The following is a 16,298-nucleotide window of genomic DNA, read 5'->3' as shown; positions in this document are numbered from 1 at the left end:
GAGTGCAAGTGTGCAGTCAGACGCTATTGGACATAACAGATGTATTATCTGAACAGTATGATTTACATTTGTTCTGTATTCAGATTCACCTTTGTGTTTCTTGAGCTTGTGCAAATGAAAGAGTCCTGTTGAGTCTGAGCTGAAGTTTATAAGCGTCTCTGGACTCATATTTATTGGGTGGAAAAAAGGCAGGCGGAAAATATGGCCTGTTTTTTGTTTTTTTTTACGCACCGCAAATGCGTTTCTTGCCATCAAGCACAATTTTGTTGCAGTTTTTGTATCTCCGAGATTCTGTCCTCACATAAAAATGAGAATGAAACAATGATTCAAACACATTGATGATTAAATGTTAGAAAAGATCCTGCTTTAAATGTCTAAAAGAGATACTTTTGGCATCTTTGTATATCGTACTACTTTAAAGGTTTTTAAATACTTTCACAAAAGAACTGAGATGAGACATTAATGATTAGGCTGATGCTTTTATTCAAAAACGCCACTTGCATTGCATTCAAGCTATACATTCAACAAGTTCATTTTATAATACTGAACTATAAAAAGAAAGCTGTATTGAGATGATAAACATGCATTTAGCATTTAAACATGTATGGCAATATAGCAATGTCGATGGTAGAAGGGAAGCTTATAAATGTTGGCATTCGACTTAGATTATTTTGGCAAACATCATTTAGAGATGAAGTACTGTATACTATTTTTCAAAGTTGTACAAACAACAGATTGAGTACATTTTACATGAAAATACTATTTCATTCTTTCAACTTCCAAATATTTACTTCATTGTGCTACAGTACTTGCCGTTTCTTTGTATTTATTTGTGAAATTTACTAGCAGTTTCTAAATGTGAAATGTGTAATTCTTTTTTTTTCAAGTACATGTGCTATTAAATCCCACACACATTGAAGTGCACATGCCTTAACATCTGCTAAACTGTCTGAGGTCTGCAGGTCGGACCGGGTGAGGATGGTCTACTTCTAGTTTGTGTCACATAGTGAACAGGCAAACAACGGTTTTCAAGGACCTCACAAGACACAGTCACATAACGCTCCACAGACCGGACTGGAGTCCAAACTTCACACCGTCCATTTCTTAAAGCATTTTGAACAATGAACACCCTGAACTTTCTCTTACTGATGCACCGGTTTTGTGTGACTCTGTTGCCTCGTCCGTTGCAGATTCTTACGGCGCTATTGCCGTCGCTTTTATGGAGGAAGGACTGTGGAGGTTCTCTGTGACATAGATGCCTTCTTGTTAGGTAATCTTCCCAATCTTGTGCCCGGCTGGTGTTGAAACGACGCGAGAGCACGTGTCTGCGTTTAAACCTATCATATCCGTTGTTATCTAGAGATCTCTCGCAGGGTTGCACCCAGTTAGAAAACACCTCCGGTTCATTGCTGCTGAAACTGATGTTATTCGACCCATCACTGAGCGTGAAAAAGAGCACGAGAAGAACCGCCGATCTCATCCTGGACACAGAAGAGAGACAGACAGATTCACAGTTAAAAAGATAATCAACTATTTCTTCAATGTAATGAATGCATACGTCGGTTGTTTACTCATTGCATTCTGGTTTTTAGGACAGATTACTTGAAAGATTATGAAGAGATTCACCAATATCTATAGCTTTATAAGTTTTGATTAGTATGTGGCACCTTTACCAGAAATTTTAAATGCTATTTTCTCAAGGCTTTGTGGAAATGAACCAAACTAAATACAATTTTACAAGCAAACGGTTTTGAAAATCAAGGTTTGTGATAATCTGAACCAGTTTTGTTGAAGATTTGACCAACTTTGTTCATCAGTATAATCAGTTAAAAATGGCAGTAAGGATTATGATTGACCTTGGAAAAAATCTAAGTATTCATATATAATATTACATTGATATTTTGGCCATGGTTTGTACAAATACTGTACATATATTTATTTATTAATGCCACCCCTTTGCTAAGTGTCATGACATTGCTTTTATCTAATCTCAATTCACTGTAACTATAATTAGCAAATTTCATAATTTTAACTTTAATTTGATGATGACTTTTATCAACACAGCCAAATTTTGATCAGATCATAGTAAAGCTGTTGGACGAGTTCAGAAAAGTACAGAATTTGGTTTCTAGTCCATTTGGTTCAAAAGTTATTGCTGAAATAGTTATTAGCTTAATAGTTCATTAGTGCTCACACTGTGTCACCAGTGCTTGACTGAAAACATAAAGATTCTGTGCAATAATTACAAACCATACATATTTACAGCAAATATCATGTCAGTTTACCTGTTTAGATGTTGATAGAGTCTCAGCGAGTCTCAGTTCTTCAGTTTTCTGTGCTGTGAAAGAATACAAATGTGTGAAACTGTTTTAACAAGGTTTCTTCCCATGCGAAACGTTAGTGTGTTTGACGTCAGCATTTCCTGCAATGTAGACTTCAGTGTGTGATCATTCAACCCTGGTGAAGTTTAATCTTTTAGAACTAATCGAACTCGTGCTATAGCTTTTATGTGAAGCCTACTATCTTGATGCAAATTATCCTATTGCATCTATGTACTAGAATAACATTTTAAAACAGATGCATCGTAAATTATCCCGTAGGAGTTTGAACTGTATTTGAACAGGCTTTATTTGTGTGCCATTATTGAGCTTGTACAAATGAATAAGTATTTTTGAGTCTGAGCTGAAGGTCAGAAAGCATCACTGAACTGATATTACTATTAGGCCGAGGAGTGAAAATACACCCTGTTTTTGTATAGTAAACTTCATAAAACATTTTAAAAAATCTCCATAACACCATCTGATTCAAACACACTGACACTTCAAACATGATCAAGAAAAATGACGTTAGAGAGGAGAAATTATCCTGTAGTGTCCAATTAATGATGCTCAGATGTTTGATTTTATGTGACTAAAAGAGTCTTTTGACGCCACTTCATGTCACACCTGAAAGATAATCAAAATAACTGAATCACAAAGAACAGAGATTAAACCAAACTGTGCTCTGCAAAGGTAGCCAGTATGAATAGCCTGAAAAAGTATTCAACTCGATACCCAGCCCTATGCATAAAAGTCGAAATTATTTTATAACAAAATACTACGATTACAAAGTTAAAATGATGACACACTAAGTCGAAATTATGACTTTACATACTTAGAGCAAGTGCATAAAAGAAGCACATTCATCATTTTGATCAAATTAATATCTAGTGTTGAATGTTAAACTTGATCTTTAGCCATATACTACTTGCATAAATGAATGACATTAACCAATAGAGTGGGCAGCTATAAAGCTATAAAGCTCACGTTTGCAGTCACAGCTGGGGGTTTTTAGTGGATGTATGGAGTCAAGTTCATATAAAAATCACAATCATCATCATAACTGTCTTCATTTCAACACTAGGATTATTATTGCATATAGAAAAAATAATCTGCTTTACACAATGTGTTTACGAGCTGTACAAACGTAGATATATACTAGATAAATAACTAGATAATAATATCATCACATTTTTTATGAATAGATTTTTTATATTTCTGTCATTTGAACAGAATGCAGGTTTACCTTTGTGTTTTCTTTATTTCATCTGCAACAACAACTTTTATAAAGATCCGTTTGGCCATTCACTTTTAAATGCATCATTATGCATTAATATGAGAGTCTCCGCATGAAAGACCCACGACTGCAGATCAACGTGTCTCTGCATTTCTCTCCGATACAGTAGGAAATTAAAGTAGATTAAATGTGGAGGATTTTATCTTTGACAAGTTGATTTACAGGTCAGTTTACGTGACAGGATGAGTGTGACTAAGCGACAGAGAGCAACCGATAAAGATGTTATTGTATGACATGATAGTGTATCCCAAAGCTTGTCTACTCTTCTGCTACACACTCAAAAGTATCTACGTTTTCTTCACTAAAAGAATACACACTTCTAGGGCGTGGTATAAGCAGGCGAATATAGACGCAGCAACACCCCTTCTCTTGGTTGTGCGACTTTGTTGTCGGTCAGAGCGGATCTACACGGATCTTCCTCACATGGAGGGAATGACTGCTAACCCTTATCTCTCCTCCTTATCTCAGCCTCTTTCACCCACACTGTCAGGGTTTGTGTTGATGAAAGTAGCGAGGACTCAAATGCAGAGCAATGCGCTTTTCTTTTCTTTTTTTATGTTTTAACACTACACTTCCGTATAACATCATTTATATATATTTTTAAAACAGAACACCCAAAATATCTTTTCAATTTCAATTACTATAATTATGATCACATACTTGTATATTTTATATTATTGATCAATATGTGAATCCGTTGACCAGGCCACACATGACACGAGTTGTGGTCTCATTGGCACAAATTCATTTAGATGAGAAAAGATCAGATGAGATAGAACTGTATTCATCCCACACTTGTATGTCACAGACTTTTTCTGCTCTGCTGTAATTCATATGGTGGAGAAAACAAGTCTGACCACCAGATGTCACTAATGCGCATTGTGTTAAAAGCTTCGAGTAATGAACCTTTTTTTGGCACAATTTGATGAAAGCCTCAGTTTCCCATCACTAGGTTTTATTAAGCATAAAATAAAACAAAAACAACCCTGTGGGGGAAGCAAGACAGGCAACTGGACTATACAGGAACAGGAAACATGAGGGACGACGATCCAGCACAGGACAGCAAACACTAGAATAATAGGGAGAGCAAACAAAGCAGGTAACGATGGAGGACAGGTGGGGCAAATCAACCAATAATCAGGTAACAAGATGGGCGGGGTTATACAATCGACAGGAGCTTCAACTTTAACTTCTACATTTCCAGAACTGTTTATTTCACACCTACATAATGAGTTGTTCTGCAGTAAACTGCACTCACCGATTCTGCGAGTGAGGGCGGGACCTTGATATCACGACTCTTTCAATTTAAAACACTAGGACAGCTGTCAATCATGATGTCACACCAGATTCTTATTAAGACAAAAGAACCGAATGAGCCCGTTCTAAATGTCAAAGTTTGCTGAAGTAATCCTTGAAGAACTTCAACAGTTAGAATCGCCTCAATGACTGAATTCAATAACCGGTCCAAATATGCTCACTGGCTCATTCAGACGTGCGTCTTGTGTCATCAGCCTGTAACTAAAGTTCGATTCAGTTTGATTATGTAAACTGGCTTGACTGGTTATGAGCTCAAAGACTGATTCGTTCAAGAATCGGACATCACTAGAGCAGAACTGACTTCATTCATGCACTAAAATCATCAAAACATGATTCAATCAACACACTTTCTGAATTCATTATAACACAGTCACAAATTAGTGAAAATTTACCTGAGAACTTAAAAAATGCAATCCTTTAGAGATTGTTAGTCTTACTGACCTCTCCAACAATGCTTAGATATTTTGTGATGTGAAAGCATAAATACTGTGTGAAACTGTTTGTTCTCATGCAAACGGTTTGTATTTGACATCAGCATTTGCTGTACTGTAACGTAGTATATAATAATTTAATCATGATTTTTTTTTTTTTTAAGTCAACATATATATTTTTTTAACTAAACTCTTACTAAAGCTTTTAAATAAATACGCTTCATATATTGATGTGATGAATCCTCCAGACATTCTCTGAACTAACCTTGTGCAGTGTACAGATTTTCCCTTGTGCTGCCGTGCAACTTTGTGAATTAAAGGACCTCATATAGTCTGAGCTGGAGTTAAGAAAGCGTCAACCGAGTCAGAGATGCTCACTTTGACTGATATTTTTTGAGTTGAACAGTTTTATTTTTTTTTATTTTTGGAAACGCCCCACAAACATGTTTCTGCTTTAGTGTTTTGTATTCAGATTGTATCAATTCAAACATCATGAAGAAAATGATGCAAGTGAAGAGAAAAGATTCTGCAGCAAGTGGCTTAAATGTCCCACTGTTGATGGCCATGTATGTCATACCATAAGATCATCAAAATTATAACAAAAAACAGAGATGATACATTTACATTAATGCTTTTATTCAAAGCGACTTGCATTGCATTCAAGCTATACATTTGATCAGTTTGTTTTATAATACTGAACTGTGCTTTGCAAAGACAAATTTTATTGAGATGCTTCTGGAATTATATCCAACTTAAACATTTGCGTATAGTTGTATAGCTTTTTTAATGTATGATTGAAATGCTAGTTATTGTTCTACAGTCCCATTCTCTGATAGCAACGACCTTCATCCCTTCCTTCGAATTGTCTATTAGTGCACAGGTAGATTGTTCTCAAAGGCAACAATTACAAGATATCTGCCTGTTGTACAGCTATTAATAATACATGTCTGTCTTGTGCTCCTATATTTGGTGACAACGTACACTCTCATGCGATTTGCACTGCTGTAATAGTTAGCCCTCATGTGGATGCCAGTACCATTGCAGATACTTATAATATCGGTTTCTCGCTCCTGAATGAAAGATATATCGGTTGGGGTATTATTGTCACAGAGATAATTGTTCACTAGGTGGTTTACCCAGTTATTTTCCACCCCAGTATTGAAGTTCATTGGAAGAATGTGTTTTCGCTTGAACTCGGCGTATCGGTCAATGTTCTGGTGATCCGCTCCATCACTGAGAGCCAGAATGAAGAGGACTGAGAAAAGAGCTGATCTCATCCTGACAACAAGAGAAAGGATAGGAAGGAAGAAGTTTAGTAAGATAGCGAACACCAGCCATGAGACCAGAAAGACTGATATATATAATTTTTGAAAAATATATTTGTTGAAGATCAGACAGATTTTGTTATAAATAACAGTAAGGAAAAATACCCCTTTTCTAATCAAATTAAATATTTCAATGACACAATGGTATTATGGTGTATACATTTATTCATTATTGCCAGTAAGTGGTGCTGTCCTGTAAGCTCAAAGCAACGGTATGCTAAATAGAAAATTTCATGTTTTTAACATTAGCTTGATGATGATTTTTTGTGAAGAAGACCTGAGCCAAATTTGTAGCAGATCATATTAAAGCTAAAAAAAAAACAACTAACTAAAAAAAATACCGACTTCTGGACTCAAATTTGTAAAAATATTTATTCCATGACTAAAAACGCCAACCTTCAGCTCATACAGTACAAGACTCTTCACAGAACACACTACACTGGGGAAAGGCTGGCGAAAATGGGATTCACATCAGGAATTTGCTCACACTGCTCACAAAACTGTCCGGACACATTTATCCATGCCACATGGCACTGCCCACCCATTAAACACTTTTGGAAAGACGTCACTGAATCCCTATCCCGCCTCCTGGGCTGCCGCATCCCATTATCCCCCTTACTCTGTCTACTAGGTGATCTATCAACTCTCAATCAGGAAATAACAAACAAAAGGATGCTCCTTGTAGCCTTAGCCATCGCCAAGAAAACTATCTTCTTGAACTGGAAATCCCGAAGCACTATTTACATAACACACTGGAAAAATTTGCTCATAGACTACATCTCCCTAGAATATTTTTCACCTCATTACAACTGTATATCGGAATCACAACACTCCACATCAGACCTCATCCAACTATTACAAATCTGACACACTCATCCTGATTAATTACGTATTCATTTAGTATTAAACATTTATACAAGGTTGTAGTAATATTGTGAGTATTTTCATTATTATAATTATTATTGACATTATGGTTATTAATATTTTCAATATCATAGAAACATTTAGCAGTGATGGAATGATGGCGATGTGATGATAATTTGCTTGATATAAGGACGGTAATGGTATAATGTATATCTTAAATGATTAAAATAAATAAATGAATAAATAAATGGAATAAATGAAATGATGATGATAATAATGATATAAATATATAAAATATAAAAATATAACCAAATCAAGTCAACACCTAACACATACCACACACGATTTTAATGCACCAAATGCTGATTTTAATGCACTTCACCTTTCTTTTAATGCACCACCTCAGCTTAGGCATACATACAAATAGTAACTGTAAAGTGAATGGGAAGAAAAAAAAAAAAAAAAAAAAGAAATAAGAGAGGGGAAAAAAAACATGCACACTGACACATAAACTAGGAGAGGTGTGGTATGTGTTGGGTGTGTGTCACACGTGTGTGTATTGTTATTATTGTTATTAGTATTATTATTATTACTACTACTACAATTATTATTGATATCACTGTCGCCGTCATCGCAAAGTGTTATCATCATTGCCATCTTTAGCATTACTATTATTATTATTATTTTTTATTATTATTATTGTTGTTATTATTATTATTATTATTGTTATTATTGTTATTATATTATTATTGATATAACTATTGCAATTGTACTGTCAATACAAAATATTATCATTATCGTGATAATATAAATATATTTAAATATATCATATATTTAGTATTACTGTTATTACTGTTATTACTGTTGCTATTATTATTTATATAAATGTTGTTATTATTATTATTGTTATTGATTTTATCAATATCAATATCATAACTTTTTTTGTGTTAGTATGAGTACCAATACTGTTATTGTTATTATCACTATTATCAATGTTATATATTATTATTATTATTGATATTACTATTGCCGTCAACACAACTTACCATCCTTAGTGTCATTATTGTATTATTACTGTTATTGTTATCACTGATATTACTGTTACCGTCACCACAAAATGTTATTATCATTATTAGTATACATGCTATTACTATTTAAATACTATTTACATACTTCTACTTATTACTATTATTATTTATCGTTGCGTTTTTTTTTCATTGCTGTTATTATTACTGCTGTTTTATTGTTGTTTTTGTGTTCTGTTGTTGTGTTCTGTGTTCACCTTATGTATAATAAAAAATAAAAAAAATTAATAAAAAACAAAACAAACAAAAAAAACAAAAAAAAACAATGTTTTCAACAAAATTTTAAATCTTAGAGAATTTGATTTTAGTGTAATTGTTTTAAATATTTTCAACTAAAATAGATATTATCATAATAGTTCATTAGTACTCACACATGACCAGTGCATGACTGCTAAACACAACAAGCTTGTAATTAAGACAGTAACATTGACTTACCTGTCGAGAAGAAAGCAGGCAACTTCAGCATCTCTTTTGAAAGCTTTCTCCTGCATTAGCTATCCCGACATTAACCCTTGTTTTTGTAATCTCCGGTCACGTTTCCTTTTACGGTCTATTTTGGACTTTTTCGACGACGAGGACTCCTTATCCTGTGACTCATATCATATGAGTCATATGTATGTATGAATGAACGGTGTATAAATAACCGTGCAGTGCAGCCTTTTAAACTTGCCGGGGCAGTGACAAGCGCCTCTCTCTGCTCTGCTCCTCCGCTTCTGCTGGCTTCAGTCACGTGACGCTGGTTCTGAACGAAACGCGTTGTGGAAACGCGTTGGCCTAGTACTTTTTGTCCCTCTCTGCTATTATAGTTTTTCAAGATGGTGGAACTACATGGAAGCCTCCGTGGACCTACCCGTCCCATGTATATAAAGATAATAAATTCTTCGTTTACGAGGATTAGTCTGATCATTGGCATAGGTATTTGTACACCATTTAGGGCATATTTATGAATAAAAATATTGATTTTAGATAATAAAATACCTAAAAAGCTACATATTGTCCCTTTAAAGTCTCTTCTGCTCACCGAGGCTGCTTTTAAATGATCAAAAATACAGTAAAAACAGTGAAATATTATTGCAATGTTAAACCGTTGTTGTTTTCTATGTGAATATATTGTAAACTGTAATGTATTCCTGTGATCAAAGCTGGATTTTCAGCATCATTACTCCAGTCTTCAGAGTCACATGATCCTTCAGAAATCACTCTAATATGATGATTTGATGCTCAAGAAACATTTTTTTTTATCAATTTTGAAATCAGTTGTACTACTTTATAATTTTGTGAAAACTGTCAGTTTTTATTTGCAGCATTTATTTGACATAGAATCTGTTGTAACTTTATGAATGTCTTTACTGTCACTTTTGACAATTTAATGCATCCTTGATGGACAAAATTCATTTCTTTTACATTTTATCAATTTAAGGCATCCTTGCTGAATAAAAGTATCAATTTCTTATAAAAATAATCATTCTTACCGCAAAATATTGAACAACAAACCAACTAGCTCTAACTAAAGCTTTTACGTAAGATAATAACTTGATGTGAAGAAGTTGATTTACAGGAGATGATTAATCAGAGCAGAGGCAATAGAGGATCCTCAGTATCTAAACTGCAGGATTTAGTTTTTGCACTGTATTTGAAGAGGATAAAGCTTTACCTGTGTGCAGTTCTCGATCTCGTGCAAATGAAAGAGTCTCGATGAGTCTGAGCTGAAGTTCAGAAAGCGGCACTGCTCTGATATTTTTTGGGTGTGAACATAACCCAGTGTTTTTTGGGGGAAATGCACCATTAAGCATTTTTGCCAAGTTTGCAAGTTTAGTTGCAGTTTTTGAATCTTGGAGATGCCTGTGAAATTCACACTGTACCACAATAAAAATGAGTATAAAATAAAGTGACGTGTCTCTATAAACAGTCACTTGTGTGAACTGACTTCACATACACCAGCTGATTCAAACACACTTCAGACATGATGAAGAAAGGTGACATTAGTGAAGCGTTTGATACTCTTGATCTATGACATTCAGACATTTTAAGGACATTTCTAAAACAGTTACTTTGTATATCATTCACACGTACATGAAATCAGATGTAGTAATTTGTAGGGATGCTGTCAAACTGTCATGGGACAGAGGTGAGGGAAGGCTATATTTATACCGGCTTCCTCTTGTGCGGATTGGTTGATTACCTGAACGTGCTCCTCCCGAACTTTGTTACATGGAACTTCATTTAAAATGATTTCACAAGAGAACAGATGCATTAATGCATTTTGCAGATGCTTTTATTATAAGTGACTTACATTTCATTCATCCAAGCTATACATTTGATCAGTTTATTTTATAAAACCAACCTGTGCTCTGCAGAGAAAGCTTTATTGAGATGCTTCCGGAATTATATCCACTTTAAACATGCATGTGGTGTTTTAATTAATGGTTTAAAAGCAACATTTCATACAACATCTCCTGCTATGATATTGTCTAATAGTAGCAAGGGTATGGGTTTTTTTTGCCCGTTTCAATCCGTTGACCGTGATAGTGCACAGGTCGATGTTCCTCACATTCAACAGTTACATAATATTTGGCTGTACTGCATTTCTCAATGATACACTCCCAATCTAACATCTCTTTGGTAATGTTTTTGCTTTCAATCAAGTACAATTTGAACAGCTCTGTACTTCTGTAATAGTTTTTCTCTGTATTCTTGCCAGCGCCATTGCAGATTTGTGTTACTTTATCTATTGTGTCATCGATGAAGGATTGTACTGGAGTTCTTTCGCAGAGAGTATTGTTCACTAGGTACTCTGCCCAAGCAGTTACACTATCTGTTTGAAACCCAGCTGGAAGAATGTGTTTTCGCTTGAACTCGTCGTATCGGTCATTGTTCTGGCGATCCGCTCCATCACTGAGAGCCAGAATGAAGAGGAGCGAGAGGAGAGCTGATCTCATCCTGACAACAAGAGAAAAGAGCAGGATAGGAAGGAAGACGTTTAGTAAGAGAGCGAACAACAGCCGTGAGACCAGATAGACTGATATATATAATTTTTGTTTTATAATTTTTGAAAAATATATTTGCTGAAGATCAGACAGACTTTGTTATAAATAACAGTAAGGAAAAATACCCCTTTTCTAATCAAATTAAATATTTCAATGACACAATGGTATTATGGCGTATAAATGTATTCATTATTGCCAGTAAGTGGTGCTGTCCTGTAAGCACATTGCTCGCCTGTAAGCTCAAAGCAACGGTATGATAAATAGCAAATTTCATGTTTTTAACATTAGCTTGATGATGATTTTTACCAGCACAGTCTGAAGAAGATCTGAGCCAAATTTGTAGCAGATCATATTAAAGCTGAAAAAAAAACAAATGTTTTCAACAATATTTTAAATCTTAGAGAATTTGATTTTAGTGTAATTGTTTTAAATATTTTCAACTAAAATAGTTATTATCATAATAGTTCATTAGTACTCACACATGACCAGTGCATGACTGCTAAACATACAGATTCAGTAACTGCAAACCTCTTGCTACTACATCTAAATGGCAATTGGCCAGAAATAACTAACCATAGACTCTCACAGTAAGCAGGTATGTCATAAAACAGATGTATCGAGTATATCGAAACACTTTCTGAAATTATGTCAGTTTACCTGTTTAGAATCTTCTTAACAAGTGTCAGTTCCCTCTTCAGTATCTTGTGCTGTGAGAGAATAGAAATGTGTTAAATGTGTTAAGTTGTTTCTTCCCATGCGAACCATGTGTGTGTATGAGGTCAGCATTTTCCTGCAGTGAAACATGCAGTATGTGATCATTCAAACCTGGTTACATATAATATTTTACAACTAATCTAACTCATACTAGGCTTTTACATAAAAGCGGATGTCTTGATGCAAAGGATCTTATTCTATGTACTAGAATAAAAATTAGACAGCGAACACCAGCCGTGAGAACGAAATTGTTGGAGACATTACTACATGAAGTCATCAACATTTTCTAAATAAGACTATTGACTATATTTAGGTATTTTTAATGGCTAATTGACCTGTTTAAATTTTATTTATACATTTTACTGTAATTTGATGATTATTTTGCTTTGCATCATTCCATACAAATTGTTCCATACAAATTCCCTTAATTGTTTAGCTTTTTAATATACTATTTTACTACTATTTATTGATATATATATATTAGGGCTGGGGGAATTAACGCGTTAATCTGTGCGATTAATTTGAAATGTTTAACGCGTTAAAAAATAATAACGCATTTAACGCAGCACTTTTTTTTTTGTCTCGTTTTAATGATTTCCTGTTGCGGCTGCTATTGAAAAGCCCAAATTTGTGCATCGGGTTTCATTCTCGCGCAGCTTTCATGAGCGGGTCTTTTCCGCTCCGTGTGCGCCGCCGCACTCTCCGTTCCGTGTGTCTGTGTGTGTGTGTGTGTGTGTGTGTGTGTGTGTGTGTGTGTGTGTGTGTGTGTGTGTGTCGGCCATAGGTGTAGGCAGCAGCGCTCTCTGCTAAATGTTCGACTCCGTGTTTGCGCTGCGCGTTCTGCTCTGTCGTTCACGGCCCAAACGCTTCAATCATGTACCGAGCACTGGAAAAGCAAAGTCCGCTCAAATAAGGTGAAATTTCTCTTTAGACTTCTGCTTGCTGAGCTGGTATAGTAGGATATTGCTGGGCAACAATGTTAAAGGGATAGTTCACCCAAAAATGAAAATTCTGTCATTTACTCTCCCTCAAGTTGTTCCAAACCTGTATGATTTCCTTTCTTCTGCTAAACACAAAACAAGATATTTTAAAGAAGGTTGGTAATTAAACAGTTGCTGGTCCCCATTGACTTCCATAGTATTTTTTTTTCCTACTATGGAATCAATGGGGTCCATCAGTCGTTTGGTTACCGACTTTCTTCAAAATATCTTCTTTTGTGTTCAGCAGAAGAAAGAAAGATATAAAGGTTTGGAACAACTTGAGGGAGAGTAATAATGCTCTGGTAATAATAGCTTTTTTAGGACTATAGTTCATTTTTATAATTAGTTAAAAAAATTGGGAAAAAAATCTTAAATTGATTGTTGATTGATTATTGAAAAAGAATAATACATTGATATATTGATGTTTAATATTATTTTAATATAGGGCTATTTTCTGTTCCTTTTTTTCCGGTGATTCTAAGTTTAATTATTGATGATTACAAGCTTGGTGGAAATGCAATTAATTGCAATTAATTACAGCAAATTGTGCAATTAATTAGTTAATTTTTTTTAATCGATTCCCAGCCCTAATATATATATATATATATAATTTTTATTTTTATTTTTATTTTTTTAGGGGGGGGGGGGGGTCTATTTAGTTTTAATTTAATTTTTATTTCAGTTTTATTTTCAGTTTTAATTTATTTCAACTTTTTTAATTCAAGTTTTTTGCATTTTCAATCTAATATTTATGGAAGCCCATTTCTGCCACGAAAAAAATATTACTTGTATTGAATTTCTTGTATTGAAAATCTGATTGTGACATAAATCAAAATTATTAGATTAAAAAGTTGAAATGATGACATACAGTACTATACTAAGTCAAAATTATGACTTTAAATACTTATTAGAGCAAGTGCATAAAATATCCACATTCATCATTTTGATCAAATTAATATCTACTGTTGAATGTTAATTTTGATCATACATTAAGTAGCCATATACTACTGACATTAATCAATAGAGTGGGGAGCTATAAAGCTAATTTTGATACTAAATCTGATTGTGATTCATTAGATCGAGTCTCAAATGCTGCAGGATCTTGTCTAACATTCACGTTTCACGTTTGCAGTCACAGCTGGTGATTTTTTGTTGGATGTGTGAAGTTGTTCATGTAAAAAAATCACACAATCTATATCAGCTGTCTTCATTTTAACACTAGAAGTATTATTACATGAAGAAAAAGTCATCTTCTTTACACGTGTTACACCGAATGAGCTGCAAAAACTTCATATACATTACATTCACCAAATAACTAGATAATAATATTTTTTATAATTTTTTCACATTTTTCAGTCATTTGAACAGGATGCAGGTTTACCTTTGCGTTGTTCTTGAGCTTGTGTAAATGAAGGTCTCGAAGAGTCTGAGCTGAAGTTCAGAAAGCGTCAGCAGTGTCTGAGACGATCACTGGACTGATATTTATTGGAGGCAGGTGTGAAAAAGCACCTTGTTTCTTGGAAATGCACCGCAAACACTTTTTTTTCAATACAAGTGTTGCTGCATCTATTAATAATATAGATGGTTTAAAGGCATCTATGCACATCACACCTACAAATGAGCTCTTCACACTCAGTTCTTGTGGTTAATGCTTGATGAGTGTGTTTAACTGGGCAAACAGAGTCAAAGTGCATGAGAAAAAAAAACTGTTGTATTCGCTGGACGTTTCTATTATTGCATGTGAAGTTCTCCAGAAGTAAGACTATTTTCTAAGTTCAAATGATTAATTTAAAAGATTCTACTTGAATTAAAGATTCCTTCGGGAATTAGACTTCTAAACAGTAGCCTGTGTAAACTGAGTCTTTTTAATGCATGAATGAATGAATTAACTGAAATGTAAACAAAAGACATTTCTCAGTTTCCTGAAAATTCAGATTCAGTTCCCTTTTACTCGGTCATGTTCGATGCCACTTCGGACTGACCGATAAATAGGAATCTCGCTAGAGAGGCCAATCTTCTTTGAGTGTAAACTATGCAAAAAAAGTCAATGCACATTAGCATGCGATAATTGAAAACTCTGCCTCGCAGCGCAGGTAGAGTATATAATGAGCAGCATGTGCAACGCATCTTCAGCTTTTCGTTTAGCTAATAGCTTCAGCTAACATCTCGGTTCCATATGTAAGCCTCGTTCACCGAAGGAGAGGACGGAGACATCCCGTCCCGTCGCCACAGTTGCTGTACCGTCGCTAGGACCGGGTCCGGCTCGGCTTTAGGGAACGATATTTTATAAAAAAAAAAAAAAAAAACTTGGTAAAAAAAATGCTGTCAGTAAATATACTTTTAAGTTGAAGTTGTCTTAAGGCTTTTAGCTTTCTTTTTAATAATGTTTAAACCTTAAACCTTAAAATGTTTAAACCTTGTTTTATCCTTTTTGTTTGTGGCATTAGCCATGTTCAGCACTTTGGGCCTACGGTGTAGTTTTGAATATGCTCCAAATGAAATTGAATGTATATGTAAATGTGAGAAACACCCATATGAGTTTTTTTTTTTTTTTTTTTTTTACCTTTATTTTTACAGGCAAGTCATTAAGAACAAGTTCTTATTTACAATGGCGGCCTGACGAAGTTGTGTTGTAGTTTTTCTGTTAAAATACTTCATTGTCAGGGCTTCCCAAGTCACGCTCTTCATGAACCCTCAGCATTGTGCTGTTTAGCAAGACACTTTATCTTCGGGTCAAGTCACTTTAAGTTAAACGCTGGTTCTCTGTCTCTCTCAGGTAAGAGCTGCTTCTCCACCCTGTTTAAGTTTGAGGAGATGCAGGAGATCGTGAAGAACTTCACTGTGGTTCATGTGGACGCTCCGGGACAGGAGGAGGGCGCGGCCATCTATCCTGCTGGGTACGTGATGTTTATATATATATAAAAGTGTGAAAAATTAATATACACGCTGTTTGACACCTGTCAAACCCTCTTCAGCTCCT

General features: G+C 34.8%; 1 protein-coding gene across 1 annotated transcript in view; it reads left to right on the top strand.

Moving 5' to 3' along the window:
- The window catches only part of ndrg2 (NDRG family member 2), a 65,413-nt gene that overhangs the window by 41,024 nt on the left and 8,091 nt on the right, over positions 1-16,298 (top strand). The window contains exon 5 of the mRNA XM_079865980.1: positions 16,095-16,215. Within this exon, the coding sequence (XP_079722106.1) occupies positions 16,095-16,215 (121 nt within the window). The remainder of the gene's footprint in view (positions 1-16,094; positions 16,216-16,298) is intronic.

The sequence above is a fragment of the Squalius cephalus genome, assembly GCF_949319135.1.
Source record: "Squalius cephalus genome assembly, chromosome: 3".
In the NCBI taxonomy this organism is placed as follows: Eukaryota; Metazoa; Chordata; class Actinopteri; order Cypriniformes; family Leuciscidae; genus Squalius; species Squalius cephalus.
The sequence above is the reverse complement of the archived record's forward strand: the minus strand, read 5'-3'. Positions and strand labels throughout refer to the sequence as shown.